The 26,680-nt window shown below is 59.1% G+C and overlaps 3 protein-coding genes and 1 long non-coding RNA gene across 13 annotated transcripts in view; 3 read left to right on the top strand and 1 right to left on the bottom strand.

Moving 5' to 3' along the window:
* The window catches only part of NSD3 (nuclear receptor binding SET domain protein 3), a 35,515-nt gene extending 25,519 nt beyond the window's left edge, over positions 1–9,996 (top strand). For 3 of the 4 annotated variants that reach the window (XM_071799413.1, XM_065856892.2, XM_065856891.2), the window contains 9 exons: positions 295–451; positions 998–1,200; positions 1,667–1,779; positions 2,343–2,612; positions 3,371–3,487; positions 3,674–3,815; positions 3,958–4,064; positions 4,382–4,586; positions 4,924–9,996. In XM_071799413.1, the coding sequence (XP_071655514.1) occupies positions 295–451; positions 998–1,200; positions 1,667–1,779; positions 2,343–2,612; positions 3,371–3,487; positions 3,674–3,815; positions 3,958–4,064; positions 4,382–4,586; positions 4,924–5,165 (1,556 nt within the window). In that variant the 3' untranslated portion in view covers positions 5,166–9,996. Of the gene's footprint in view, positions 1–294; positions 452–997; positions 1,201–1,666; positions 1,780–2,342; positions 2,613–3,370; positions 3,488–3,673; positions 3,816–3,957; positions 4,065–4,381; positions 4,587–4,923 lie in introns of those variants that run through there. The other variant, XM_071799414.1, reaches the window with a different exon arrangement.
* A 294-nt stretch (positions 9,997–10,290) lies between these two features.
* Positions 10,291–16,187, top strand: PLPP5 (phospholipid phosphatase 5). Of its 5 annotated transcripts, none has more exons than XM_065856732.2 (7): positions 10,291–10,398; positions 10,554–10,662; positions 11,529–11,619; positions 11,759–11,822; positions 12,087–12,211; positions 12,447–12,617; positions 12,903–13,194. In XM_065856732.2, the coding sequence occupies exons 1-7, from the start codon at positions 10,322–10,324 to the stop codon at positions 13,055–13,057; spliced, it is 792 nt and encodes a 263-aa protein (XP_065712804.1). In that variant the 5' UTR covers positions 10,291–10,321; the 3' UTR covers positions 13,058–13,194. The 5 variants fall into 5 exon arrangements, 2 of the variants coding, with proteins under 2 accessions (XP_065712804.1, XP_071655416.1); XM_071799315.1 differs by lacking the exon at positions 12,903–13,194 and adding an exon at positions 12,772–12,896; XR_010652815.2 differs by lacking the exons at positions 10,291–10,398; positions 10,554–10,662; positions 11,529–11,619 and adding exons at positions 13,535–13,614; positions 14,051–16,187 and having other exon boundaries at positions 11,822–12,211; positions 12,903–13,453.
* Positions 13,896–23,927, bottom strand: DDHD2 (DDHD domain containing 2). The gene is made up of 17 exons (XM_065856731.2): positions 23,566–23,927; positions 22,283–22,473; positions 21,643–21,732; positions 21,245–21,365; positions 20,495–20,584; positions 19,219–19,354; positions 18,459–18,667; positions 18,273–18,343; positions 18,059–18,178; positions 17,757–17,852; positions 17,250–17,354; positions 16,980–17,135; positions 16,806–16,908; positions 16,444–16,608; positions 15,797–15,959; positions 15,431–15,541; positions 13,896–15,235 (listed from the first exon to the last, which is right to left on the bottom strand). Exons 1-16 carry the CDS (start codon positions 23,738–23,740, stop codon positions 15,451–15,453), a joined length of 2,082 nt encoding a protein of 693 aa, XP_065712803.1. The 5' UTR covers positions 23,741–23,927; the 3' UTR covers positions 13,896–15,235; positions 15,431–15,450.
* LOC139825642 (uncharacterized) lies at positions 18,661–23,895 on the top strand. 3 transcript variants are annotated; one of them, XR_011735841.1, is made up of 4 exons: positions 18,661–21,817; positions 22,480–22,708; positions 22,877–23,168; positions 23,257–23,895. It is a non-coding gene; the product is annotated as an uncharacterized lncRNA (long non-coding RNA). The 3 variants fall into 3 exon arrangements; XR_011735840.1 differs by having other exon boundaries at positions 18,661–22,708; XR_011735842.1 differs by having other exon boundaries at positions 18,661–22,708; positions 23,239–23,895.
* Positions 23,928–26,680: the final 2,753 nt, after the last annotated feature.

Raw genomic sequence — 26,680 nt, 5'->3', positions numbered from 1 at the left:
GGTCGATGGCTGTTTGGCCGCAGCGGCGCTTCTGTGGGACCTTCTGCCCGCTCACCTCGTGGGCAGAAAGTACCCGGCTGCTTTTTCGTGCGTCCTTGCTGCAGGGCAGTGAGAACTTGATTGCCCTGCACAGCCTTTCTGAACCAACGCTGTGGGGTTTGACCGGATCCCTTGCCGGTTCTCCTGCCGGTTTCTCCTGGGGGAGCGCGGGGAGGGTGACGGACGGAGGGCGGCGGCTGCTGCGCGGGGCCGCGAATCCTTGCTGTACGAACCAACGGGTTTCTTTGTTCGAAGGTGGGAAGCTGCTGTGCTGCGAGTCCTGCCCAGCGTCCTTCCACCCCGAGTGTCTCAGCATTGACATGCCCGAGGGATGCTGGAATTGCAATGACTGTAAGGCTGGCAAGAAGCTGCGTTACAAGCAGATCGTTTGGGTGAAGCTTGGGAATTACAGGCAAGTTGGCTACTTTGGGATTTTCATGCTTTGGATGTTTTTGATGTCCTGCGGAATTACAGGAAGGTAACGCAGAGCAGCTCGGTCTTTGTAAACAAGAACCAGAAATACAATAATTCATTGGTTTTGTGTCAGACATTGGTGTCAACCTTTCAGTTCAATTCTCCTGCTTCTTCCGGGCAGTGATGGATACTTGATTTTGCTTACGTTGCTCTGCAGAGCGCAATAGCGATAGGGGAGATGAGGGGCTGTCGCACAGCCCCACGGTGTCCTAGCGTGTGGTTGCTGTTGGGCACCTACAGGCGTTACAGGGGATCTTACCAGCCCGCTCTCGTGCCACGTGTGTTCTTCCAAGGCCTTTCTGAATCCGGAGGGAGAGCTGTTGTCACGGTGTGCACGGTGCTTTGCCGGTGTTGCCAAGGGAGCCCGGGCTGCGTACGGGAGGAGTTTGTTTCTCTGAGAAGGGAGAACTGGCTCCTATTTCTCAGCCTCACAACTGAGGCCCCAGCTCAAGGGACTTACGTGCTCTGTTTTTCCTGCTTTCAGGTGGTGGCCAGCAGAGATCTGCAATCCCAGGTCTGTGCCTCTCAACATACAGGGCCTCAAACATGATATCGGGGACTTCCCAGTATTTTTCTTTGGTTCACATGACTACTATTGGGTACACCAGGGCAGAGTTTTCCCTTATGTTGAAGGAGATAAAAGCTTTGCTGAGGGGCAAACTAGTATTAACAAGACCTTCAAGAAAGGTAAAACCAAACAAAGTTTATAGTGGTTTATGACAAAAATTCCACGTGTTTGTGTCTCCATCACCACTTAACCTGCATGGGAATATTATGTGCCTAGTGTTCTGTGTTCACGTAAAATTGCAAACATTGTTTAGATCCCTTGACCGCAGCTACAAATACGTTGATTTAAGTGCCTACTCATTGTGTATTGTTGTGGGCAAGTTCAGTTCTTCATAGACTGGGAAATGTTAAGATGGAGCTCGGGCTCTGCTGCATGGGATCGTTGTTCAGTATCTTCTTGCCTACTGAAAATACCTGATGATAGATTCATGATATACTGCGATAACTCATCTTTACCTTGTGTTGTTGTTTATAGAGTTCTATTCATAGCTTTTTGAACAAATGAAACAATTAAATGTGTACATGTATGTATGTGATTAACAGCAGCTGATGCTAATTGCTTCCTGTTTTGAACTCCCTTGCACAGCACTTGAAGAAGCAGCAAAGCGCTTCCAGGAGCTGAAAGCACAAAGAGAAAGCAAAGAGGCATTAGAAATTGAAAGGAATTCGAGGAAACCTCCGCCGTACAAACACATTAAAGTGAGTTGGCTTCTTTCTTTTGCTGTTTTTATTCTGTGCGTTGGTAAGGTGTACTTATTTAAACCAGTATTTGCAACAATTCAAGCTTGAGGAAATTCAAATCACTTTGCTGTTCTTTTCAAGAGTCTTTTGTTCTCTCTTATAATACCATAGAAGGTTATTTTAGCAGAGCGTTTGTGAAGGAGAGTTAACGGTTGAAGAACAGTGTTACCTGAGCTGGGATTTGCTGCTTGCTCCCGTTGCGTGTCTTAGATACGCGCCGGCTCTTACGACTTAGTAAGTTGTCTGGACACTGAACTCTATACTGGTTGGAAACTCAACCGCTTGTGCTGCTGCAGCTGCCGAGTCTGACCCTGCCGGCAGCTGTGGGCACGCAGGGCCTGGTGTTGCCCCTTTCGTGTCTGTAGTTGCAGCTGGAAGAAATCCCAGTGAGGTACTTGATAACGTAATCATTACTTTCCTGCCTCATCATGACGGTTGATGATTGACCCTCGATAGAGCCGTTGCGTTTGCGTTCTTTGTGCGTCGCCATCTTCATGTATTCGTTATGCTTTGTCCCGCAGTCCAACAAGGTGATCGGGAAGGTTCAGATCCAGGTGGCGGACCTGTCGGAGATCCCCCGCTGTAACTGCAAACCCTCGGACGAGAACCCCTGCGGGCTGGAGTCCGAGTGTCTCAACAGGATGCTGCAGTACGAGTGTCACCCGCAGGTGTGCCCGGCCGGGGAGCGCTGCCAGAACCAGTGCTTCACCAAGCGGCTCTACCCCGACGCCGAGATCATCAAAACCGAGCGGCGCGGCTGGGGCCTGCGCACCAAGAGGAGCATCAAGAAGGTGGATACTGCACAGGACAAGGGTGGTGGTGGCCATCGTGTGGGTGTGTGTGAAGGTGGATACTGCACAGGACAAGGGTGGTGGTGGCCATTGGGTTTGTGTGAAGGTGGATACTCCACAGGACAAGGGTGGTGGTGGCCATCGTGTGGGTGTGTGTGAAGGTGGATACTGCACAGGACAAGGGTGGTGGTGGCCATTGGGTTTGTGTGAAGGTGGATACTGCACAGGACAAGGGTGGTGGTGGCCATTGGGTTTGTGTGAAGGTGGATACTGCACAGGACAAGGGTGGTGGTGGCCATCAGTGTGGGTTTGTGTGAAAGCGCTGCAACTCTGTCCTTCGAGCAAACATGTACGGAAATTTCAGCACTTGCAAGTAAATGCTTTGTGTTGAGGAGCTGGAATCTCTGCAGGGGAAGCAGTGAGGGTGGGGGCAGCTGAGCTGTTTCGACAGGAGCCTCTTAACCACGACACCGGCAGCAGCAAAGTGGATTGAGGGGCTGCGGACGTGTGAGCTCGGGAGGGAAGGGGCGCCCGTGCATCCCCCACGGCCGGGGAGCAACGCGTCCGAGTGGCGGGTTCTCCCTGAACGGGGCCGTTCAACACAACGGCATCTTGGAGGGCTGACAGAACAGACCTCCCTGCTTTTTGTGCTGGTCAGAGTGTGTTCTTGTAGGGAAGGCTTTTTCTGCGCTGCTTCCCTTAGCATCGTAAGAAGCCACAAACATGGATTTCTTACTTTGTTCTCCTTTACTTGTCAGGGTGAATTTGTGAACGAATACGTTGGTGAGCTCATTGATGAAGAGGAGTGCAGGCTGCGGATCAAACGCGCGCATGAAAACAGCGTAACCAATTTTTATATGTTAACTGTAACAAAGGTAAATACCATGTATTTTATATAGTCAGACATTGTTCCATGAAACTAACTCTGCAGGGAAAACATAACCACTTTTAACTAATTTAAAATGTGTGTTTTGCTGCCCTAGCCGTTAGTCCTCACTTGTTGGCAGGAGACCTTTTTCGTTTGTAAGCACTAAATACGTCTTTTGTCTTTTTGTTGAAAGGACCGGATAATAGATGCTGGCCCGAAGGGGAATTATTCTCGCTTTATGAACCATAGTTGTAATCCAAACTGTGAAACACAGAAGTGGACAGTGAATGGTGACATTCGAGTTGGGCTGTTCGCTCTTTGTGATATTCCTGCAGGTAAAAACCTCTGTGTACTTTGGTCTAGAAATGGCAAAGTTCCTGACCTGGCTGGGTTCTTTCGTGCTGGTGAAGCGTCGCTGTCGCAGGCCTGTCTGTGCTCAGTGTCTGTGTTGCTGAGTTGTTTTTCTTCGAATGTTAGGAATGGAGTTAACGTTCAATTACAACCTGGACTGCCTGGGCAATGGCAGGACCGAGTGTCACTGCGGAGCAGAGAACTGCAGCGGCTTCCTAGGAGTGCGTCCCAAGGTACGCGGTGAAAACGGAAGCGGGAGCAGGGCAGAGGGGCTCTGGTTTATGTAACTTTATTTAACAGTCTGTGGAGCACTTTCCACCCTTGAAAGGCTGTGAAGATTGTGCAGTGTGAACTGTAGTGCTGTCACATCTAGGGCAGAGTTAATTCAAATATATGCAATGGCCATTTCTAGCTTTTACAGCTTACAGACTTTTTGGAGTGAGTTTAATTTAAGCCTAGTTCATGCAAATAATAACCCAAAGTCGATTAAATGAATTTTCGTGGCAGGGTTTATAAAGTGACTGTGTGCTGTGATCTTTGTCATTGCCAGTCAGCATTTGCAACTGCAAACGAAGAGAAGATGAAGAATGCGAAATTAAAGCAGAAGAAACGGAAAATCAAAGCAGAACAGAAGCAGATGCACGAGGACAACTGTTTCCAGTGCGGAGACGGGGGAGAACTGGTCATGTGTGACAAGAAGGACTGTCCCAAAGCGTACCACCTCCTATGCCTTAACCTGACTCAACCACCTTTTGGTAAGAGCTCACCTTTCCCTCCTTGTGGGAGCGTTTGAGCTGAGCCGCGGTGTTTGACGCTCAATGCAGCGTATCTGCTGTACCACACCGCCGTTCTTAGAAACACAGCAGGTGGCAGTGTTCCGAAATGAGAACCCGTGGCCAGAGAGGCGCTGGAATCGTGTTTAATGCTCTTGTTGTGTCTCTTTCTCGGACCAAATTTCCTCCTCTTTGTTTGAAATACGAGCCTATGTCTGAGCTTCCTTTGCGTTCACCTGAACGCGCGGTGAGGCTCAAGGGCCGGTGCTGTCTGCGAAATGCACTAATTCGAGCTTCCCGTGTCTCTTCCCGCCCGCAGGAAAGTGGGAATGTCCGTGGCACCAGTGCTCCGTGTGCGGCGGCCCCGCGGCCGCGCTCTGCGACTTCTGCCCCCGCTCCTTCTGCAGGGAGCACGAGAAGGGGGCGCTGGCGGCCTCGGCGCTGGACGGCCGCCCCTGCTGCTCCGCGCACGACCCCCAGGCGCCCGTGGCACCCGAGTTCTGGAGCAAGATCAAGTGCAAATTGGAACCACAGAACCCTGCGGAGGAGGCGAAGGAGTGAATTTGGTCACGAACGGACAAGGGAGGGGAGAAACGAGGCAAACGAGCGATGGACTTGAAGAGACTGCTACACCACATTCAGTCCTTGTCATCGGAGCCGTCGTGTGTGAACTGGGAACGGGACCATTTAATCTTAGCAAGCAGAAACAGGCAGCGTGTTTGGTTTGCATTGTTTGGTCTTTCTTTTACCCTTGAATGTGCTACAGCAGCTCTTACTCTTGGATACCAGAAACGTCTTGGCCTTCAAAGCAAAATGTAGACCTTTCGACAGTGAAAAGAAGATTCTGTTTAAAACAATGCTCTTTGAGTGTAGAAAGCAAAGCATAGCAACATATTTATTTATTTAATTTTTAAAGGGTGTTGAAGATCTGGTTTTGATCAGTCAACGCGTCTTCAAAAACAAAATAGCAAAGCCACCATAACGTTTTTGTCCAGTTTACAAAAGAACAAACCTCCCCGCGCTGTGTAACACTGGGGTGCCACAAAGGCAGGCGTGACCCCGAAATGCCTCCATTCCAGTACTTGTTGTTAGAGGCATTTTGGGAAGGTAGGTTACATGTCAACTTATGAGTATTATTGTAAAGCTTTTCCCGTGAGAAATCAGGTGTAGAACTTTTTGCGAGGGCTTGTAAGGCGAGATCTGGTGTTGGCTGAGGAGCGGACGAACCGTGATTCCTTACGGAGAGCTGGTGGGTGTTTGCAGAGAGGTGGGCGTTCAGGAGGAGCTCAGTCAGTTGCGCAGTGCTCGTTCTTTATGCCGCCTGCCTTGGAGAACCTTTGTGGTCGGGAGAGCCGCGCGCTGCGGCGCCAGCCCTGCCCGGAGCCCGGCCCGGCCGCGGGGCGTTCGGCACTGCAGGCCTGCGCTGGTTTCAAGGCATTAACGTTGGTGCGGTTCTTTATTGCTGCCTTCTCAGGCTCCCGTCGTCTTCAAGGAAAATTGGAGCGCGTAAGGGATCTGACCCCTGTGCATGTTTATTTTGATCGGGCGTTTAGGCTTTTTCGCTGAGATCTCCTGACTTTGCTCCTCGGTGTTGGTGGCGATGAACCTCAGCGCTCAGCAGTGAACAGGGTATTTTCTGTCTGGGTCACGGGCCGCGTCCCCGCTGGAGCCTCGGGGGGCAGTGCTGGCTGATCCGCGCTGCGGTCAGCAGAGGGACGGGCGCCGTCGCTCGGGCCTTCGCGGTGGCTGGGGTGGCTCCTGCGCCGGATTTTCCTCTGCAAACCTCCACTCTTTCTTTGCGAGGAGCTGGGGGGCCTGGTTTCCCAGGCTGCCGTGAGTCTGTGGCAAATCCCCCGTCCCCCAGACCGACAGCGCTGTGCTCACAGCGCCCTTTCCGCTCGGATCCCACGTTAGCTGGCTTTTCGCTGATGGCTATTGGAAATAATCCTGAACGGAAAGAATTCATGCCAAGGGTTGCTGTAATCTGGCTACAATGAGCTCTGAATTAAGAATTAAGAACCGCATCTCTGGAGAACGGCCTCCATCAGCCTGCAGGAACACGGCGACTCCTCAGCTCAAGAGAACAGGCCGGAAAGGCGCGTGTGGGATTCTGGAGCAGGTCTGGCCTGGGGCCGGTGTCCCGCTGGTCCTGACGTCGCGCTCGGGGAGTTCGTGTGTGCGGCTGTGAAGCTCCAACATACACTACAGTGTCCCGCAGCGGCTCGTGTGGCGGGCGCTTCCGCGGGCGCCCGGGACCGATCTCAGCACTTCATCCCCCGGTCCGCGCTGCAGCCGGCGGCCGAAACACTACTCTTGCTTCAAAGCAGTGCTATATTTTGGTATTTTTTACAAAAGGAATTTACAAATAGGATTTTATTTTTCTTAACGTTTTGTGTGATAAATGTCTCTTTTTAAGATCTTACTGGGGGTCTTCAACCTTTTCAGAAATCCCAAACGCAGCTCTTGCTGCAGCGTCTGTAAGGCCCGGTGCATTTACTTTATATTATTTATTAGGCTTGACCACGCTGGGATGGTTCAGAGCGTTGTGAGTGTTGCAAACGGGCGATCATGGGAGCGCACGGACCCGCAGCCCCGTTCCCATCGGCGGGGACTCGCGGCCGTGGTTTGGCAGCGCCGGGACACCCTTGGCCCCACCATCGCCAAACGAGACATTGCGGGACGCGGGAACGTTCACAGGAGGCTGAAAACTCGTGAACACTGTGACCCGAGGCTGCGCTCCCGTGCCGCACCACTTGGTGTCTTCGCCTGCAAACTCTTCCACGTGCTCCTCTTTTTCCACCAAAATAGGTCCCTAACAGCCAGCAGCTGCGCCCGGACCTGAAAGGGAAAATAGATTGGTTTTCCAGTTCGTACAAGTTCTGAACAAGAAGTCTGAGCTGGATTTCACGCTGTGTGGGAGAAGGTGAATCCTTCAAAAACCTTAACGCTCTGAGAGAAGAGAATTCCCGTTTCAAAGTATCCTGGTAACTGTAGGGGTTTGTTACATACACAAAATGTTAAAGTACACGTTTTAACCATGTTTTCGCAAATTGAATAGAACAATAACGCGATTCCTTGCAAGGAAAAGGTTGATCAGCTGTATTTTGGTAACTGGTGTCAGCAGAGGGGCCGTTTGCGCGGTCTGTAAAGCGGGTGAATGCCCTGGGGTAGCGGGGCTGCTGGGTGCTGAGGCCGGGAGAGCTGCGGGGCCGCTGGGGTTTGACTGGGAGCTGCGCTCAGCCCGTCAGCCCGAGCCGCTCCGCACATCCCGGTTCTGGCTGCAGAGCCGGTGCTTCCCAGAGCCCCCGGCCCCGCACCGCAGCGGCCGCTTCCCGGCGCTTCCAGGGAGATCTTCCTGCTGCGAGCGTCAGGTCCCGCAGCTCCGGCCATCAGCACAGGCTCGTTCTGACCGCTCGAGGCGTTTGCGGCTCAGGAAGGAGAACGGTGAAGGCGATTGTGTGCGAAATCACCTTCGCTGGTCACCACCCTGGTCCTGGGGAACCTGTTCAGATGGAGCGATAGGGCTGGAATGCTTGGTTTGGGCCTTCTAAGAAAACCCTTCTTGTATCTTAATTTCGGGATAGAATGGGAAGGACACAATTACTAGATGTAATTAACAGTGAGCATAAAATCTGTATATATTGAAACTTGACAGAAATGGGGGGATGTCCCGCGCTGGTACGAAGTTGTCACTTTACCACGGAAACCTCTGCCTCGTTGAATTCAGGGTTTAACGTACTTGAAGCTCCGCAGTTCCTTATTCAGCTTCTTTTATTTATACACGACTTTCTGTGCGCTGCATCGGAGGCGTCTTCGGCTCCCCCGGAGCCGCTTTCTGCTCCCGCTGGGCGGCGAATCCGCAGCAAACGGGAGTTGCCAAAGGTGCCGTCCCATGCGGTGGCGCGAGAGTGGCAGCGGAGTGATGCTGTCCCCTTGCTGTCCCCTCCTTGTCCCCCTGCTGTCCCTTTGCTGTCCCCTCCTCGTCCCCCTGCTGTCCCCTCTCCGGCAGCTTTCCCCTTCCGTTTACCTTTGTGTAGCAGAAACATTTGCACTTAGGATGCACTCCTACGCGTTGGATGTGTTCACAATGTCGTTCTGAGGGAAAAAGAGGAAGAAAAGGTAAAAAAAGGCGTTTAGTGATGATGGTGTTTCCCGAGCGCCAGCTCAGGCGGTTGTCACCCGCACGGGGCTGGAGAGGGGGAGCTCAGCTCCAACCGTGCTTTGCGTAGCGATCGCTGTAATTAATGTGAAATCAAAAAGGGAACGCGTGCGTGACTTTGCCAAAGCCATTCTCTCCTCCGTTTCCCGCCCGGTCCCCTCGGCGCGGTTCTTGCTCCGGGTCGGTGACAGACGGGTGAAAAAACAGCAATTCCTGCTCCCCGGCTGAGCCGCGGCCGTCGCGGTGTCGCTGTCCTGACGTGGTGGCACCGGCTGTCCCGACGCGGTGTCACTGTCCTGACGTGGTGGCACCGGCTGTCCCGACGCGGTGTTGCTGTCCCGACACAGGGATACCCGCTGTCCCAACACAGTGAGACCCGCTGTCCTGACGCGGTGTCGCTGTCCCGACACGGTAACACCGACTGTCCCGACGCGGTGTCGCTGTCCCGACACGGTAACACCGACTGTCCCGACGCAGTATCGCTGTCCCGACACGGTGACACCGGCTGTCCCGAGGGGTCCGTGTGTCCCCAGCCCGGCCCCCGCGTCACCCGCGTGTCCCCGCGCTCCGAGGGTGACCCGTGTGGAGCCGGTATCTCTATAGGCTTTGTTTATCCGTAACACCCTCTGCAGATCCTGTGGGCTGGTACTGGAGCGGAACCCCTGGAGCCTGCACTAGCGCGGCACCGGGGTCCCCGCAGTCGCTCTGGGGGTGTTCGGGAGGCGCTCGCAGCTCTGGACGCCGAGCCCGTCGTGTTCCGTTCCGTTCCGGGGCCGTTCCGCTGGGGCATTACTGTATTCACGACTTGATGTTGCCGCATAGACTTTGAGGTATACGATATTCGGGGGGTTGTTGTTCGGCCTATGTTCTCTTGCCTAGTGTGACGCCTGTAAAGCTTGGTTACCTGTACATAGTTAGCTTCCGTCGACTAGTTAGTGTATCTAGGACTGCCTGTAATATTTTAGCTTCTTACTGAATGTCCGTGATGGTAGAAACATATAATTTTTGTACATTCTATTTACTGAGATGTTGCCTTTTTTTTTTTTTAATTATTATTATTATTTTACAAACACTTTGGAAATTCCGATGTGGTGGGATTTTGTTGGTTGGTTGTTTTTCTTCATTTCGAACAAGTTTTTAAATGACATTCCCCACTCATTTTTTTTAATTTTTATTTTATTTTATTTTATTTTTTGCTTGAGGTTGACTTCAATAAATCGTTCTTGAATGTTAGTGAACGGATCCGGTGCTTTTTACCTTCACGGGGAAGGGGCGGGAGGGCCGCGCTCCGCCTCTACCGGGGCGGGGCGGGGGACAATGGGCCGGGCGGGGCGACAGTGCGACCGGGCGGCGACAATGAGCCGGGGGGGGTGACAGTGCGACCGGGCGGCGACAATGAGCCGGGGGGGGTGACAGTGCGACCGGGCGGCGACAATGAGCCGGGGGGGGTGACAGTGTGACTGGGGGGGTGGTGACAGCGTGCTGGGGGTGACAGTGTGAGCGGGGGGGTGACAGCGTGAGCGGGGGGTGACAGCGTGAGCGGGGGGTGACAGTGACCATGCGCCGTGCCGGCGGCTGCACGGCGGAGCTGGCGGCGGAGCTGGCGGTTCGGACCCTGCTGGTGGCTGCGCTGCTGTGAGTGACCCCCCCGGATCCCCAGGGACACCCCGGGGCCATCAGCCCTTTGTCCCCGTGTCCCCGTGTCCCCTCCCCACCCTCCCTGCTCTCGCTCTCTGGTTTCTCTGCGCACTCTGCTCGAAATCTGCTGCCTCTGTTCGCTCTCTCCCCAGGGTGATGGAGACTCTGCCCCCGTTCCAGCGCCTGATCCAGCCCGAGGAGATGTGGCTTTACAGGAACCCGTACGTGGAAGCGGATCGCGTGCCCGCCGTGCCCATGTTTGTAAGTTCAGCCCTTTCTTTCACTTCCTCGTTGTAAAAACCAGTGAGGGCTTTTCACGGTTCACCGTCAGATTCTGGCTCGGATGAGCGGGCCCGCAGGTCTCGCTGTCAGAGGGTGTTTTGCTTGCAAGCCGCTATTTTTGGCAAAGTTAAATTATAATTTTATCGTGAAAATGTAATCCCTGGGTCTCCAGTGAAAAGGGTCGAATACAAACTATCGAAGCGCTGGATCCGAGGAGGGAGCAGAGCGAGGGGCGGGCGCTGCGTCCCGCTGGCGCGGTCGGGGCGAGCGCGGGGGCTCCGGGCTGGCTGGCACCCGCTGGCTCTGCAAACCGCGCTTGGGGTTTTCTGCAAGGGGCGAGCGCTAAATGTTTGGGGATAAAACCTCATTTTTTAGCCTTGATTTTGGGTGTTAAAGCCTGAGGTGTGCTGGACAGAGCCGTCGGGTGTCCCGGGGCGACGTCCCCGAGATGTTGTGAATAACCGGTTTTCTCTGCGTCAGCCGTTCCTGTGATTTCTGCTGACCGGCGGCACGGCGCTGGTCAGAGCCGAGCCCTGCGCACGCGGCAGCGCCAGGACAGGGTGGGAGGGCGCCCTGGGTGCTGCTCGAGGGCTGGGGATTGCTGGGCGTTGGGAAGGGAAGGCTCTGCAGTGTGTGCACCCACCGGGCAGGGCGCGGGAAGGAGCGGGAGCAGAGGAGCTCTTCGGTGCCCTGCCTCTTGTGTTTGGTTTTTCTCCTGCTTTGGTGGAGGCAGCAGCCGGCTGCTGGGCGCTGGGGCAGGAAAGCGTGTGCCCTCTGCCACGCGTTCTGCTGGGAGCGCTCACATCTCGCTCGCTCGGAGCTAACGACGTTCTCCTTTCTGGCAGCTCATCTCGTTCCTGTCGCCCCTGCTGCTCATCGTCCTGGCGAGGGTGCTGATGGGCGCCGGCCGAGAGGACACGCGGGAAGGCTGCCTGGGTGAGCCCGGGACCCGCCGCGGGCCGGGGTCCCGCACACGAGCCCTTTGCTGTGCAGCTGCAGCGCTCGGGGCGCCGGTCGTGCCCGGGGCTGCGCGTGGCGGCGGGGGCGGCGCTGTGACCTCTCTGCTCTCTCCCAGCTGCCAGCCTGGCGCTCGCCCTCAACGGGGTTTTTACCGATGCCCTGAAGCTCGTTGTGGGGAGGTGAGGACTCAGCTCGTGTCCGGCTGCGCCTGGGGGGGGCGGTGCTGCAGCTGCACCAGCAGGAGCTGGAGTTGGTCATAGCCTGCGAAAAGTGTGGTTTTTCAAGCTGTAAAACCAAACAAATATGAGAACGGACGCTGTCGGGGGCCTGCTGTCTCCAGGCATGGTGTGGGGGGTTCATCCAGGCCTGTGCTGGGGAGGGTGTCGAGGTCTCTGGCGCTGAGCACGGGCTGCGCGATGCGGTGGGTTTGTGCTCTGCCCCAGGCCGCGCCCGGACTTCTTCTACCGCTGCTTCCCCGACGGCCGAGCCAACGCGGAGCTGGCGTGCACAGGCGACCCCGGCGTGGTGACCGAGGGACGCAAGAGCTTCCCCAGCGGACACGCTTCGTGTAAGGTTCCCGCGTCCCCTCCCCGCCGCAGCCCCGACAGACCCAGGGGAGCAGCACCCCGTGCGCAGGGCAGCTCACGTTTGCTCCCGTGCACCCCACGGCTCCGGCTGTTACACGTTCCTTGGCCTGCCCGGGGCCTCAGCTTTCCCTCCGCAAAGCGACGGGGTGACAAACGTGTCCTGCGGCTCCCGGGAGCAGCGGGAGCTGTTTCTGACGCTACACGCTTCTCTTGCAGTCGCCTTCGCTGGTCTCGCCTTCTCCGCGTTCTACGTGGCCGGGAAGCTGCGCTGCTTCACCCCCGGCCAGGGCTGCAGGGCCCTGCGCCTCTGCGCCTTCCTCCTCCCGCTCTTCCTCGCCACCCTCATCGCCGCGTCCCGCACCTGCGACTACAAACACCACTGGCAAGGTGGGTCAGCTCTGCCTGGGGACCCGCTCGGGGACGCTCTGTGCACGGGGGTCCGGAGTTGGGAGCCTGGGACGGCCGCTTGGGGCTTGCGATTACTCCTCCTGTTGTAATTGTTTTGCTGGTGCCAAGGCCTTTCTCTTTGTTTTGGAAATAGATGCCAAGCTTAGTTGTACAGCCAAGGGCCAGGTGGCCAATGCAGCTCGGCTCGGGGCAGCCGAAAGGCGGAGGATTCGCTGCCGAGGGCTGTGGGGTGAACCGGAGGGGTAACTCTGCTCTTGCCCGCAGATGTGGTGGTTGGCTCAGCAATGGGCTTGGCGCTCGCCTACCTGTGCTACCGGCAGTATTACCCTCCCCTGACCGCGGCCACGTGCCACAAGCCGTTCCTGTCCACACCCCAGCAGGAGAAGCCCTCAGCCACCAGCTTTCCCCTGCACATCTAGTGCTGCGGCCCCTCCTGCTGCTCGGGCCGTTGTGCGGGCGGGGGTTCAATGAGGACGACCCCGAGCAGCCGTTCCCTGCCCCGCTGCTGCTGCTCCTTAACCGAGCGGTGCGGGCGGAGCGAGGGGCGCTCGGTGTGCAGCCCTGGAGCAACACCGGGGAAATGGGACAGCCCGGTGTGTCCCGGTGGGTGCTCTGGTGTCGGTCCGGAGAGCACCGCCAGTCGCCGCCCTTGGACCCAGCCGAGCTGTCCCTCCCAGGGACCGTACGGCCGAACGAAGCGCAGGACCTGCTCCTGGGCCAGGATTAAGTCCGTCTTTTCAATCACTGATGAGCTAATTTGGAGTAACGAGCACAAGGTTGCTGTCTGTAACCACGGATTAAGAGGAAAGATGAAGGTAACATGATTGTAATTTGTATTATTGTGCTAGCTCTGATTTTTTCTAATTTGCCAAATAAAGGAGTTTCGCTTTTCTAAGGAGCTGTGGCACCGAAGACTTCACTTCCCAGGCCGGGTTTATTGCTGGATGAAGCGTTGCGCTGTGCCCAGGGCTGTCGGGTGGGTGTTCGTTTCGTACCGCTTTCCCTGCAGCGCTGGGACGGTTGTACAGAGGTGACAACCAGCAGAACGGGGGGTCCGGCAGCACCCCCGGGGCCGTTGTCTGCAGGGGGTGCTCCCAGCAATGGGGGGGCAGCCATGGAAACGCCGCCTGGCATCTTCGGTTTGGCCCATATAGACCCCCGGTGACCCTGCCACTGCAAAATGGCTTCATCTTCCCCTAGAAATGGGAACGATTCAACCCCTTCCCCTCCCGCCCCCCCAAACGCGCACACGCCACAGTCATCTACTTATTTATTTTGGCTTTTACTGGAAAAGACATTAAATAACACTTAAAATGTATTTAACTCTCTCTTTTTTTACAAAGTGCTTAACTTAGAAAGCTGATCATGAGAGTGTCCCGCGTTAAGACTTGTTCCTTCTCCTGCTCCCATAGGAGGTACCTGAGCAGTCGGTAGCTCAGGCGTGGGGGAGCAGCGGGTCTGATCCTGCGGTCGGTAAAACCAGCTCCGGTTCCCCTGGGACGGGCGCGGGGACGAACCTGCAACAAAACCTTCCCCGTAGTGCAAAGAACGTGGTAGGATGGAGGAGAAACACAGGCTGCGGAACAAAGGCTCCTCGCCCCGCGCGGGGCGACAGTCACTGGGGTTTCGGGAAAGCGGTTTGGCTCTTCCCAAGGCTGGCGCTGCCGCGACCTCGTGTGCCGGGGACGCGTCTCCCGGTCCCTTGGCGCGGGGCTCCAGCCTCGGCCGGGCGGTTTGGTCACAGGGAGGATGGCCCCGTGTCCCCCCGGAGCAGAGCTGGGGTCACCGGGACACGGTGTCCGGACTCTCCGGCTCTGGCCTCCAGCGTCACTGGCTGTACACTGAGTATTTCAAACCCAAAAACATATCCGAGGCCCTTGCAGCCCCCTGCCAGCCGGGCCGCCCGTGGGACACAGGAGGGACTGTCCCAGCCTGCTGCGGGTGGGGCTGGGGTGACACGTCCCCGTGCGGTCACGCGTGGAGCCGTGTCCTGCGCGAGGTGCCCGAGCTGCGCTGGGGACCACACTGAGGAGCCGCTCGACGTCCTGCAGCACGAACCCACTCCGGAGCTGTCTGAGCGGGCACAGCTCAGGGACACACGGACACCGACACAGGGAGGTGACAGCGGCTGCAGGGACGCGTTCTGCCCAGCAGCCTGTGCCTGGGGCTTCGCCCGCGGGACCGCGGTGCCGGGTCAGCGCAGGGAGGCGCCGCCATCTGGGGCTCCCAGCGTATTTAAGGCTTTTGTTCCTCCAGGTCCCGCTGAACCGGGAGCAGAGCCCGGCCCGGGGGTCCCGGCAGCTCTGCCGCGGTGCTGGGGGAGCGACTGATGGCTCACACGTGGAGGGCTGAACGCAGGTGTTGCCACAGGGGCTCACAGGGCACATGCTGTGTGTGCTCCAGCAGAAATGTCCTCCCACTGATGTTGTTGTTGTTGTTTTCCCCGCTCCATACCCCAAAATGGAGGAAAATCGTCCTTATCTCCAGGCAGCAGCAGCAAGTGCTGGGGAAGCAGCATGCGGGACACGGCAGCGGAGGAGAGAGGAAGGCAGAGGAGAGACCCGGACTTTCCTGGTGAGTACTGGGGTGAAGCGGATCTAAGAAAGCGATGGGAGAACATGGGGCAGACCAAACCCACCCGCCCCCCGTACCTCGCAATAACAGCGTCGGGCTTTGAGGGCAGGAAACACCAAGTTAAAACCCCTGTGGGTAAGGAACGTGGCTCCCTCCGTGGCCCAGGTGTCCCGAGGTGTCCCGGGTAGCTCGGAAGGGCTGGGCGAGGTGGGACTCACCCCCAGCGCCGCGGAGGGCGTCACTGGCCCCCTGGCAAGGGCTGGTCCGGCGTGATGCCCTGTGTCTGGTAGATCTCCTTCAGAACCAGCAGAACCGTGTCTTCCGACTCCCTGGGGGACCAGAGGGGACAGGTGGCCCCGTGTGCCAGGACACCCGTGGTGGCTGCGGGTTGGTGCAGCGCTCAGCGGCCGCTCCGGCACCGGATGAGCCTCCCCGGGCTGCTGCCCTGCACACCCCGGCGCTAGGACAGGAGCGGCTCGTTTACTCGGTTAAGCTCTTCTTATTACTGTGGCCTTAAAACCGACGGCGTTCTGCTCACGCCGAACTGGGATTTTTGAAGTTGTGACGGTGACGCAGGACCTTACCAATAGCAGAGATGCCCCTGCAGGGCAAACAGGTACTCGTTGAAGCTCTCGATGGGCTTCTCCTGCAGCACGTAGTCGATGCGGTTCCCCCCGTTCAGCCTCCCCACGTTGATGGGCGGGGGGGTCTCCTCCTTCGCCACGGGGGGCTCCTCGGGCTTTGGGTCTGGGGATGAACAAGAGCGATGTGGTTCAGCCAGGGGCACCGCGGCCCTGAAAAGGCAACAGCATCGCCGTGCCCGCCCTTCACAGAATCATTTCGGTTGGAAATGACCTTAAAGATCATCGGGTCCAACCGTTAACAATCCTGATACCCAGCTGTTAGAGGGAGGATGCCTGATCTCAGCAGAGTGGTGGCTTTGTCTGGAAAGCTTTTAAAAGCATCGCACAGAAATTGAAGTTCGATGCGTGTCCGCTCATATGGAATTCTAGAGCCCCTATTATGCACAATGTTCAAACTGGTTGTAACTTGATGATGCCGAGAACATATAGAAGCAGCTCTATTCATCAATGTGAGCTTCGGCAGAGGTGAAACGACTACGTTTATCCACATTCACGTTGGAATCAAGGAAGGTGGCAAAAGAAAGGAGGCTCACGGGGGCTCCACGCTTCACCTCGTGCACCCCCGGCTCTCCACACACGCCACCCACCTGGCTGCTTCTCGGCGCCGGCGTCGCTCTCGGCTTCGGCGTCGGCGGCGGGCGCCTCCACGGCGGGCAGCGGGGCACGCGTGAAGGACTGCCAGGCCACCCGCAGGGACCCCAGCAGGTTGTTCTTCAGGTCCACGCTCATGCGCGTCAGCCCTTCCTTCAGCTCTGCAAGGCAGGGGGTGAGGACACGCGGCCCTGGGCGGGACAGGGCTGCCCTGGGGGGCTGGGGCTGCCCTGGGGGACTGGGGCTGCCCTGGGGGGCTGGGGCTGCCCTGGGGGACTGGGGCTGCCCTGGGGCTGGGGCTGCCCTGGGGGACTGGGGCTGCCCTGGGGGGCGCTGGGGCTGGGGCACTGGGGCTTACCCAGGTGCATCCTCTTCCTGCCCTTGTGGTGCGGCAGCAGCATGGGCTCGAACTCCAGGTCCGGGACGATCATGGGCTCGATCCTGTACGCCACCGGGTCGAACTGCGCGGGGAGGGGGACGCTGAGCCGGGGCTCGTGCCCCACGGGGAGGGGGCTCTGGCTCCGGTACCTACCGGGTGGAAGATGTTGAAGAAGCCTTTGCAGGTGGGCAGGCTGTAGTTTGGGTCGATGCGCTTCACCCCTCGCACCGTGAGGAACATCCCGATGGGCGACCCGAAAGCGAAGAAGATGGTGGGCTTGTAGTTCAGCTGAGGGTAGTTGGCCGAGACCTGGGAGGGAGGGAGGGAGGGAGAGGCGGTTTTGTTTCAGGAGACGAATGCCACGCTGGCTTCACCAGCGCCTGGTTGTGGCGGTCAGAGCACAGAGCTGATCGCGGTCGTTACCTGTCCCAGGCCAACATCGCGGTATTGGCAATCTCTGCTGTCACCGGTGCCGTCTGGGTCGCGCTGTGATGGGGACGTGGCCCCGGGAACCGCTCTGCTCTGGTCCTGCGGGGACACAGCAGCAATCCCGCTGGTGGCTGCGGGACGGTGGCACGGCCCACCCGCCCATGGTGGCACGGCCCACCCGCCCATGGTGGCACAGCCCGCCCGCCCACGGTGGCACGGCAAACCGCCCGTGGCAAACCGCCCGTGGCAAACCGCCCGTGGCAAACCGCCCGCACCCCCATCCTGCCGAACCGCGGCAGCCCCGTCCTGCTCCAGCCTCTCTCGCTGGCGTCTCTGATCGCGTCTCTACCACCGTTAACGAGCCCTCCTGCTCCACCATCACCCCTGCAGGCCGCGGGTGACGTGTCCCCCAGCACGGTGACCCCAGCGGACAGCAGGAGCTCTGGGGTGCTCAGGGTCCTTGTCTGAGAGCGACGGGATGTGAGCGCCGTGAACACAAACCTGCATCTCCGTCCTGGAGCTGATGTAATGAAGAATCTTCATTCTTGGTCCTAAGGGAATTCCCATTTCTTTGAGGTTTCGCTCTGTGCACAAGAACTGGAAAATAAGCAGCACAGTGTTTAGCACCGGAGCAGGGGGTGTGTGCCCAGCGAGGTCCTTCTGATCCCCAAAACTCTGCTCCTGCTCTCCCCAGGGACGCTTGGTGTGCGAGGGACCGGTCCCAGGAAGACGCGCAGAGGGTGGAAGGACTGGGAAGCAAAGCAAAGAGGAAACGCAAGAGACAGCCCAGGAGAGCCTCTCACCAGCGCCTGCGGGTCCATCCTCTCCTTCTCAAACACATCGCAGTATTCGGACAGCTCCAGCTTCTGCAGGATTTCCTTCACCCCCTCAGCACCCCCGCTGCTCGGGGTTGTCCTGGACCCCTGTGAACAGAGCCGGCGGGGATCAAGCTTTTCGCTCACCGATTTTCTCCCGTGTATTTGGGGTCTGTGCCCCGTGTGGCGGGGCAGCACGCACCCCTCGGCTGCGCGCGTCCTCCTCGGGCCCAGCCTTCTGGTTCGTCAGCAGATCGAACAGAATGAGCGACCCTAGAAACCAGGCACAGAGCATCAGCGTCTCCCCGGGAAAAGCCCCAGCGCAGCATCCCTTGGGGACAAAAGCCCGGCGCCCCCCGCGCTCCAGGGCCGGCGGGGGGACCCTCACCCAGGCTGTGCCCCGCGATGGAGACCCCCCCAGTGAAGAGCGGGTTCCTCTGCAGGAACAGCTGGTACAGGCGGTTCATCTCGGACGCCACCGTGTCCACGATGGTTTGGCAATAGGTGGAGCTGTTGTAGAAGAAAACGTCCAGGATGGTGTCGTTGATGAAGTGACGCAGGCGGTTGATGCTGGGCAGGGTGATCCGCTCCAGGTCCCTGCGGGGGACGAGAGGACAGAGGGGCCTGCAGTGAACCCCACCGCCCTTCTACAGCAGAACACGCGTTCCGAGGAGGGTTGCCGGTGCCGCAGAGGACAAAACGCTGCCACCCAGAGCCCTGGCTCGCGGTACGGCATGGCCTGTGCTCTTATGCTGCAGCAGGAGTGAGGAGCGTGGCTGTTCTCCCCCAGCACCCCAACCTGCTCTGCCCATCCCCAGGCTCCGCTGAGCAGCTTTTGGGTGCAGAAACCAGGTATTTGGTTTCCAGAGGCTTTTACCCACGTGGGGTGGCACAGGGGGTAAAAGGGGGTGGCCCTGACCCAGCCGGGGCAAGGCAGACGCTGATCGGAGCAGGGACCCGCAAACCGGGCTGCAAAAGGACAGCAGGGACGGGCCTGGCATGGGAGTGTCCCCGAGACCCCGTCTGTCCCTGCACCCACAGCTCCCCTCTGCACGCAGGGCCGCCAGAACACACAGGTTGGGCAGCGGAGGGGCCTCCTGCGCCCTGCCGAGCCGGGACAGCGCGGGGGGGACGCTGGGGCCACTCACACGTCCACGCCGGTGGAGTGCAGGGAGCTGTGCCAGTTGACAGGCAGGAACTCCACGCGCCCGATCTGCTGCTGCTCCTGCGCCCTCCTGAAGTGCGCCTGCAGCATCCCCAGCGACACGTTCCTGAAGTCGTTCACTGCAAGAGAGCAGCGGCGTCACCCAGAGCCGCAGGGCGAGCCCGCGGTCCACAGCCCTAATGAGATCAAAGGAAAGATCATTACCGGGGAAATCCCACCAGGGTCTTTAAGCTGCTGCTGCTGCTACCCTAAGACATTGCATCTTTAACTACGAGATCAGGGGAGGGCTCCGTGTCCCTACGTGTGTGTTGAGGGGATTTTGCTGCCCCACATGTAACCAGCTGCCTTCTGCAGGGCAGGGCTCTAACGCAGCGGTCGGGATAAGAAAGGTGCTTTTAGGAGTTAAAAAAATACAAATGTGTTGTGAAGATGTGTGTGTTAGAGAGGGAATCCTAAAGGAGGAGATGAACCTGCAGTGACTCAGTTCTGAGGGAGAGGCTGATTTCCTTCCCTTCAAATGACCAGCAGCCTTGAACCCAGCTTCATCAGCTGAACATACAGAGAGAAGAGCAGACCGCATTAAAGCAGAGGTGTATTTTATAGGAACTAGAGACAGTCCGCTGTGAAGAGTCAGCTCCCCGGACTTCTACACGTGGATGGCATTTGGCTGCCAGGCATTGTCAGTGACGGGCTGTCCTGCAGCACGGCGCAAACGCTAACGAACAGGTCGGACCAGAGGCCCGGGTTTGGTCCTTGCCTGCAGTGCTGCTGGCGCTCAGAGCAGCGCCAGCCCAGCCACGCTGCTCGCAGCTCCCCAGCACCCGCAGCCCGGGCCTCCCTGCGCAGCACCCTGCTGCTGGTCCAAACCCTCCACAGGCTGCGGGACGGGGGGCGCCTGTGTGCCTTCCCCTGCTGGGATTGACCCACAGCAACAGGCGGAGCAGGCTGGTAATTACTTTAGCAGGTTTAGACAGTTACTTGGAAAATCTGTATCCAACCTGGGAAACCATCCTGAGCAGCAGCAGAACGCGGTGATGCAAGGTGGCTGCCCAAAGCTTTCAGGTGGTGGGATTTAACGGGTCAGCGAGCGCGATGTTCGCGCTGCCCGCTGCACTCAGCAAACGTGGCCGTGCAGCTCGCCAGAGCGAGTGCCGGGGCTGGCACGGCTCCCATTGTCCCATTGTCCATGCAGATGGGGCTTTACGGCTCCGCTACCGGCAGCGGGCGGAGGGAGCGTCCCGGCCGCGCTCCGCACCTACCGCACTGCACGATGCTCCTGAACCGAATGTCACAGGCCGGGCCGATCCCGTGCACCACGAACACCAGGTGATCGATCTGCAGCGGCTCCCCTGGGAGGAAGAAGAGTTCAGAGCGGGTGTGACGGCAGGGGTCCGCCCCAGTGCCCGTCCCGCTCCGCCAGCCCCCGGCGCCCCATGCCCGTCCTGCTCCATGAGCCCCTGCGCCTGGGTGGGGTTACGGCTCGTGCCCTGTCACGCTGCCCACGGAGCAGTGTGCGTGCATACTTTCCTGAGGGTGTGCGGGGAAAATGAAGGGTTAGATGGGAGTAGCTGCCTGTCCTCAGCACGGGGACAAGTCCTGGGGCCTGACTGGGAGTGCTGGGACAGCTGGGAGGGGACGGAGCTGACACAGCTCAGGGACAGCGAGGGCACGTGCCCCAGAAAGTCACTGACGTGTTGGGAAGTGATGAACCTGTGTCCCTGCCAGGGAGACTCCTGCTTCACGGACACCCACGCCAAGACCTCGGGGGTGATTTCGGGCTGTGCTCTGGTGCAGGAGCTGGAGCTCACACCTGCTCCCCACAGGCACCTTCATTTGCACCATGGGCACTCTGCTGCTGGGGAGGTTTCCGAAAACCACTCGGTTCCTTCCGGCACAAAATGTTTAGATGTGCCCTTCATTTAAAGGATCATGGAAGCTTCTGTCGGTCTTTTTTGAGAGGAGAGGTTGGAACACAGCCCCGGCAGCTGCGGGCGGGAGAGCGAGCTCACCGTTGGGGATCTCGGCGGCGATGTTTTCCACCCCTCTCTTCACCGTCCGAGGCCGCCCTTGCTCCGTGGGAGTCGAGCCCCAGTCGTCGGAGGCGGCCGCGGGGTGGTAGTGCACCATGAGCTGCAAACGAGAGCGCCCGTCACCCGGCTGCTGGGCGGGAGGGGAGAAACCCCGCTCGACACCCGCCCGGGACACGGGGGGACCAGGCGCGCTGAGAACCAACGAGAGGCGTGAGGCAGAGTCTCTGCGGGCACCGCGCTCCGCTCGGCAGGGGCGAGGGGAACGCTGCCGGACAGAGCTGAGTTCTCGGCAGCCGTGGTTAAGAGGAACGGCGTAAAGCCAGGACCTCGAGAACGGCAGCGCTGTCCTCGCTGGCAGCGCAGCGGCCCCTCCTCACCTTCGGGTTGTGCAGGATGATGATCTCCCTGCTGGGGGACTCCAGCTTCTTCTTCCACTCATCCAGGGTCACAGCGACCATGTACGCTTCCTGAGGACAAGAACACGCTCCGTGAGTCGGCCGGAGGTATTGCCGTGAACATTCAGCCACCCGGGACACTCCCACCCCTTTCACGGTATCTTATCAACACACTTTGCGCAAGAGGCAGAGGAAGCAGTCGGGTCGGGCTGGGGGAGCAGCGGGGTCACCTGGGTATCGCCTGCTAGAGAATGGTATCTTTTGGTGAAACTATTGAGGGCGATTGTCATGAGGAGAGTCAAACTGGAGCTGGAGCAGGCGGGTCAGGAGGAAACAGAGCCAGGCTGCTGTAGCAAGGCCAAGGGCGAGCACAGAGCAGCGGGCACCGAGCGTGGGGCAGGGGACGGGGCAGCCGCCCAGCTCCGGCAGCCTGGGAGGGAAACGCTGCCAGTGTTGAGAGTTACAGTAATCAGCTGCAAAAACACCACGCCAAAGCCTCTTTCGAGTTCATGTCCTCAGGCGCGACTCTGGTGGCAGTTGCCCCGTACGGATTTTGGGACGTTGGGGCCAGTATTTGACAATGCAAAGCCAAGCTGGACGCTGCCGGGAAAAGCGCCTTTACCTCCAGTTCTTCGCTGAAGGTCTCCGAGTAGGGAATATACTTATTGTCCTTGTCTCCCTTGTAAAACCAGGTGCAGCGGCGCACCTCGGACACCTCCTCGTCCCAGTACACGGCCACGCGCTGCCGCTTCTTCAGGTGCACGTCGTACCTGCCCCCCGACGTCGGGACAACCAGGTCCTCGTCGTCTCTCCCTGCAGGAACCAAGGCCTGGGATTAATCGCGGGAGGACCAGAAAGGCGCGCTAGCAGAGAGCCGTGTGCCACGCCAGAGCCGAGGGATGGGATGACATGAGATGAGATGCGCATCTTCTGCGGGCAGCACGCAGGAGCACGTGGACACCAATGTTCTCCGTACCCAAGCACAGAGAACGGCGTCACGGGTGTCCCAGGATCGATGCCCCAAGTCGAACTTCCCCAGAGGCAGAAGGTAAGGTGAAGGCGTTAAGCTACATCTGCCTTCCTCTCTAGTTCAGGCTTACATGGACGCTTCCTGCCTCCCTTAGGTGGTACAATGTGAATTTGCGGCACGGGGAAGAGCATTGTGTAACGGTGGAGGTGCGCGTCCCCAGGTCTCTAAACCGCTCTCCTCTAACAGGGAGAATTCCACATAGATCCCAGTACAGACTTCACATTCTGCTAATTCAGCTGCCTTTGGGGTTTGCTGGCGGAGCACCGTGCCGGGTTCCGGGGAGAGGGCGGCCGGCGAGCCCCGGCAGCAGCCGTGATTTCGGCACCGTCCTGGCCGCGGGCTGCAGGGACGGGCGGTTTTCGGCAGCAAAAGGGCCTCATCGCGTGTGGTACCGCTCGGAGCAGAGCACAACCCATCGTGTCCACACGGAGGAAATCTCCCCAGTGGAATTTCTGCCCTGCCACCCACACTAGATGCGGTATGATTATAATTTAGAGCGTATATCAAATGAATGAGGTCAGACCATTTGATGCATCCGGACAGCTTAGTTATTCATGTGTTTACAGCTCTAGGAGCGAGGGCATCGCTAAGAGGAGTCAGTTTAACATTCCCAAAGGAAAATCCTGCATCCGAGGCAGCAGCCGCGGACGTGCCGGGGAATTTCCTCGGATGCGCAGCCAGCGCTGCCTCGAGCGCACACCTGATGCTCCCCCCTCGCCCCACCAGGCCGGTTCCTCGCAGCGATTTTAAGCGCAGAGAAGAGGTATTTAGAACCAAAGGGCAGTTTAAAAATAGCAGCGGCAGGAGCCGCAGGGCGGCGGTGCCGGAGGGGGTACCCGGGGTCTCTCCGCGGGTCCGGGGGGGTTTCTCCCTACCTGAGCCGTGCGCCTCTTCCAGCCGCTCCGAGTCCTGGGCGCTGAAGGGGACCCAGCGCTCCCGGGTGTCCGTGACCTTGCGGTAGAACCAGTGCGGAGCCACCGCCTCGTATCTGCCGGCGGCGTCGGGCTCGGCGGGGGCCGGGGGGGGCGGCGGCGGCTCCCGCGCAGCCATGGTGCCGCAGGGACGGGGATCGAAGCGGCCTCGGAAGCGCCGATTCCGGCTCAAACGCAAAACGCGCTCCCGGGGGGCCGGGCGCCCCCGCCGCCCGTCGCGCACACGCGTGTCCGCGGCTGTGACCCCCCCAGCCCCGCTGCTGCCCCCGCGACTGAGGCGGCTGCTCCGGCGGCAGCGCAGGCCCCGGAGACCGCCCAGCCCGGGGCGGCGCTGCCCGGCCCGCTGCCGTCACGCGTGGGGGCGGGCGGGGACGGAGCGGAGCCCTGCGCGCCGCCCTGCCTGCAGCCTGCAGCCTGCCGCCTGCCTGCGACTGCTGCAACGGCTGCAACTGCTGCCTGCAGCCCTGCCTGCAGCCCCTGCTGCACAAACCCCTGCCTGCAGCCCCTGCCTGCAGCCCCTGCTGCACAAACCCCTGCCTGCAGCCCCTGCCTGCAGCCCCTGCTGCACAAACCCCTGCCTGCAGCCCTGCCTGCAGCCCCTGCTGCACAAACCCCTGCCTGCAGCCCTGCCTGCAGCCCCTGCTGCACAAACCCCTGCTGCACAAACCCCTGCCTGCAGCCCCTGCTGCACAAACCCCTGCCTGCAGCCCTGCCTGCAGCCCCTGCTGCACAAACCCCTGCCTGCAGCCCCTGCCTGCACCGCTGGTGCACAAAGCCCTGCTCGCAAGCGCTGCCGGCAGCCCTGCACCGAGCTCCTGCCTGCAGCTCTCAGGAGGGCCGTGCAGCCCAAGGGGACCCATGCCCAGATGCCATCGCAGGCAGGCGATGCCAGCACTAATTAGGACTCTCCAGCCCCAGTCTTGACCTCAGCGGGTTGTTGCGCCCCTAGGATGGGCCCCGGCGGGTAGGGGTGCGCGGTGCTGATCCGGCATCGCTGGGAAGCACGTGCCTTTGTGCTGGTTGCTCCCCACGTGTGACACGGGCAAACACTTGAGCACAGGCCACTCTGCAGCAGAAACCACGAGGCACTGACCTAATGTTTGTTTTTCAGTCCTCCTGTGCCCCTTTCGCCTCAGCGGAGGTTGGGAAACCCTCCCGTGGCAGCGGGTGCTGCTTGTCGGAGCGACAGGAAACCCCGGAATGAGGGTTTGGTTTCTGCAGAGATGGGCCCTGCGATAAATCCAGAGGCGCGCTTTCTAATTTGGGGTTTTGTAATGTGGGTGGATGCTGTCAGATAAACCAGTTGCCAGGAATTCTCATCCCAGTGCTCACCGCGGTTACCGGCTGGGGAGGCCGAATGGCCAGAAGTGCTGGAATCCGCGCACAGCGAACGGGGGCACCGTGGCCGCGCAGGCTCAGCTCCGCGCCGCTGCTGCCGCTGCCCCCTCCGCACCCCGGCCTGGCCGTGGCCCACCGTGCTCCCACCGTGCTCCCACCGTGCTCCCACCGTGCTCCCACCGTGCTCCCGCTGCGCGGATGGGAGGTGGCGGGCACAGACGCGGTTCTGCCAGCGGGAGGTTTCTGTAGACACGGAAGGGATGCCCAGCTCCCCGACCCCAGGCTCAGCTTTGGGGGTAAACGCACAAACCCCCCGCCTGCCCCGGGGATGCAGCAGCGTCACCCGCAGCCACGTCCTCTCACAGAGCCGGTCAAACCACCACCCTGCTGAACCAGAACCCGCCGTCCCAGCCCGCTTTTTGTGTTCTTCCATGCGCGTTAACCGTAGGTTTACGTAACCCTCTGCGCGTCCTGCCTGCGCGGGGACTTCAGCTCTGGAATCTTGCACAGGAACGCGTTTCCTTGGCAGGTTCAGCGCCGGAGGAGAAGCCCCCTCGTTCCTCCCAGACTTTGCCTGGCTCGTGTGCCACGCACACACGCTCACGGTTTCTGATGGACAGATAATGACGTCGCCCTCACCACGTCTCCGCAGCGGGAAACCTTTGTCCCAGGCGGAGCGTGGGTGACACAGCGGCCGAGCGCATGGGGCGTCCTCCGAACCCGCGCCGCAGCCGGCGCCGGCGCCATCGGCTCCTGCGCGGCTCCGGCCTCCTCACCGGGAGGGAAATGAGCCGCGGAGCAAACAGGATGCGACAAACAATGCGGGTTTGTTCCCGATGCGACTCCACTGAAGCAAATGAAGGGCTGATTCGGCAAAGCAGGGCAGGCCTGTGACAGGGACTGTCACCCGCAGCCCGCCCCGTGCGGCCCAGACGCACCCACTGGGGCCAAACGGTCCCGCTCGCCCCGCGACGTGTGACTTGCGCCATCTCTTGCAGCAACAAATGTCAGACTTCGGCCAAATCCTGCGCAAGGGGAACCCAGACCTTGGTTTCAACAGCTGTACCAACCAAATGGAAAAAAGCAAATGTGGGAATGGAGGAAGAAATGAGCTCTTTGGTGACTCCCTAGAGAGCACAAGCGGGTGAGACTGTGGCCAGGACATGGGGTGGAACCCGGAGTGGCTGGAGAACAGGGCAGGGCGGCCACGGGTGTCACCAGGGCTGCCTCCAGCCCCCAGTGAGAGATTCATCGCTCTTGACTTTTCTAGAACGTGACAACTAAGGTCCCTTTGGGTACTTACATCCCTGCTCTACTTTCCCATCTCCTTCACAGCCAAACCTTGCGGGAAATGCTGAAGGATCAGAACAGGACTCTGTAAATCTGGAACTGAGTGCGCTAGAACCGGCAGCACGAGGACCGAGCTCTGCCCCTGCAGCGCACCTTTCTTCAGAGCGGGTGATGGTTTCCTTGCCCATATTCCCTTTCAAAAAACGTAAAGAAAGTTATTACTGTACCAGGCTAATTCAGTGAACCTGCAGCAGTGTCTTGGGAAAGACCTCAGGGCATTAGAGGCAGCATTTAACAAGACTTCCAACCATAAGATAAAACGAAAGGGGTGCAGAGGCACCACGGTGCTGCTCTTCATTCTCTGGGTCTAAAGAGCCGCTGGTAGCGAGGCCGGTTGTGGAAATGGTCCCCATGGGACACCGAACCCTGG

Source organism: Patagioenas fasciata, chromosome 26, assembly GCF_037038585.1.
Source record: "Patagioenas fasciata isolate bPatFas1 chromosome 26, bPatFas1.hap1, whole genome shotgun sequence".
Lineage (NCBI taxonomy): Eukaryota > Metazoa > Chordata > Aves > Columbiformes > Columbidae > Patagioenas > Patagioenas fasciata.
This window is presented reverse-complemented; position numbering and strand designations above follow the sequence as displayed.

Coding starts and splice junctions, on each gene's coding strand:
- PLPP5 (XM_065856732.2), top strand. CDS start 10,322: ATGCGCCGTGCCGGCGGCTGCACGGCGGAGCTGGCGGCGGAGCTGGCG. Junction 11,620..11,758: donor CACGCGGGAAGGCTGCCTGG/GTGAGCCCGGGA, acceptor GCTCTCTCCCAG/CTGCCAGCCTGGCGCTCGCC. Junction 11,823..12,086: donor CTGAAGCTCGTTGTGGGGAG/GTGAGGACTCAG, acceptor GCTCTGCCCCAG/GCCGCGCCCGGACTTCTTCT.
- DDHD2 (XM_065856731.2), bottom strand. CDS start 23,740: ATGGCTGCGCGGGAGCCGCCGCCGCCCCCCCCGGCCCCCGCCGAGCCC. Junction 21,733..22,282: donor CCTTCAGCGAAGAACTGGAG/GTAAAGGCGCTT, acceptor TCTTGTCCTCAG/GAAGCGTACATGGTCGCTGT. Junction 18,344..18,458: donor CATCGCGGGGCACAGCCTGG/GTGAGGGTCCCC, acceptor CCTGGTTTCTAG/GGTCGCTCATTCTGTTCGAT.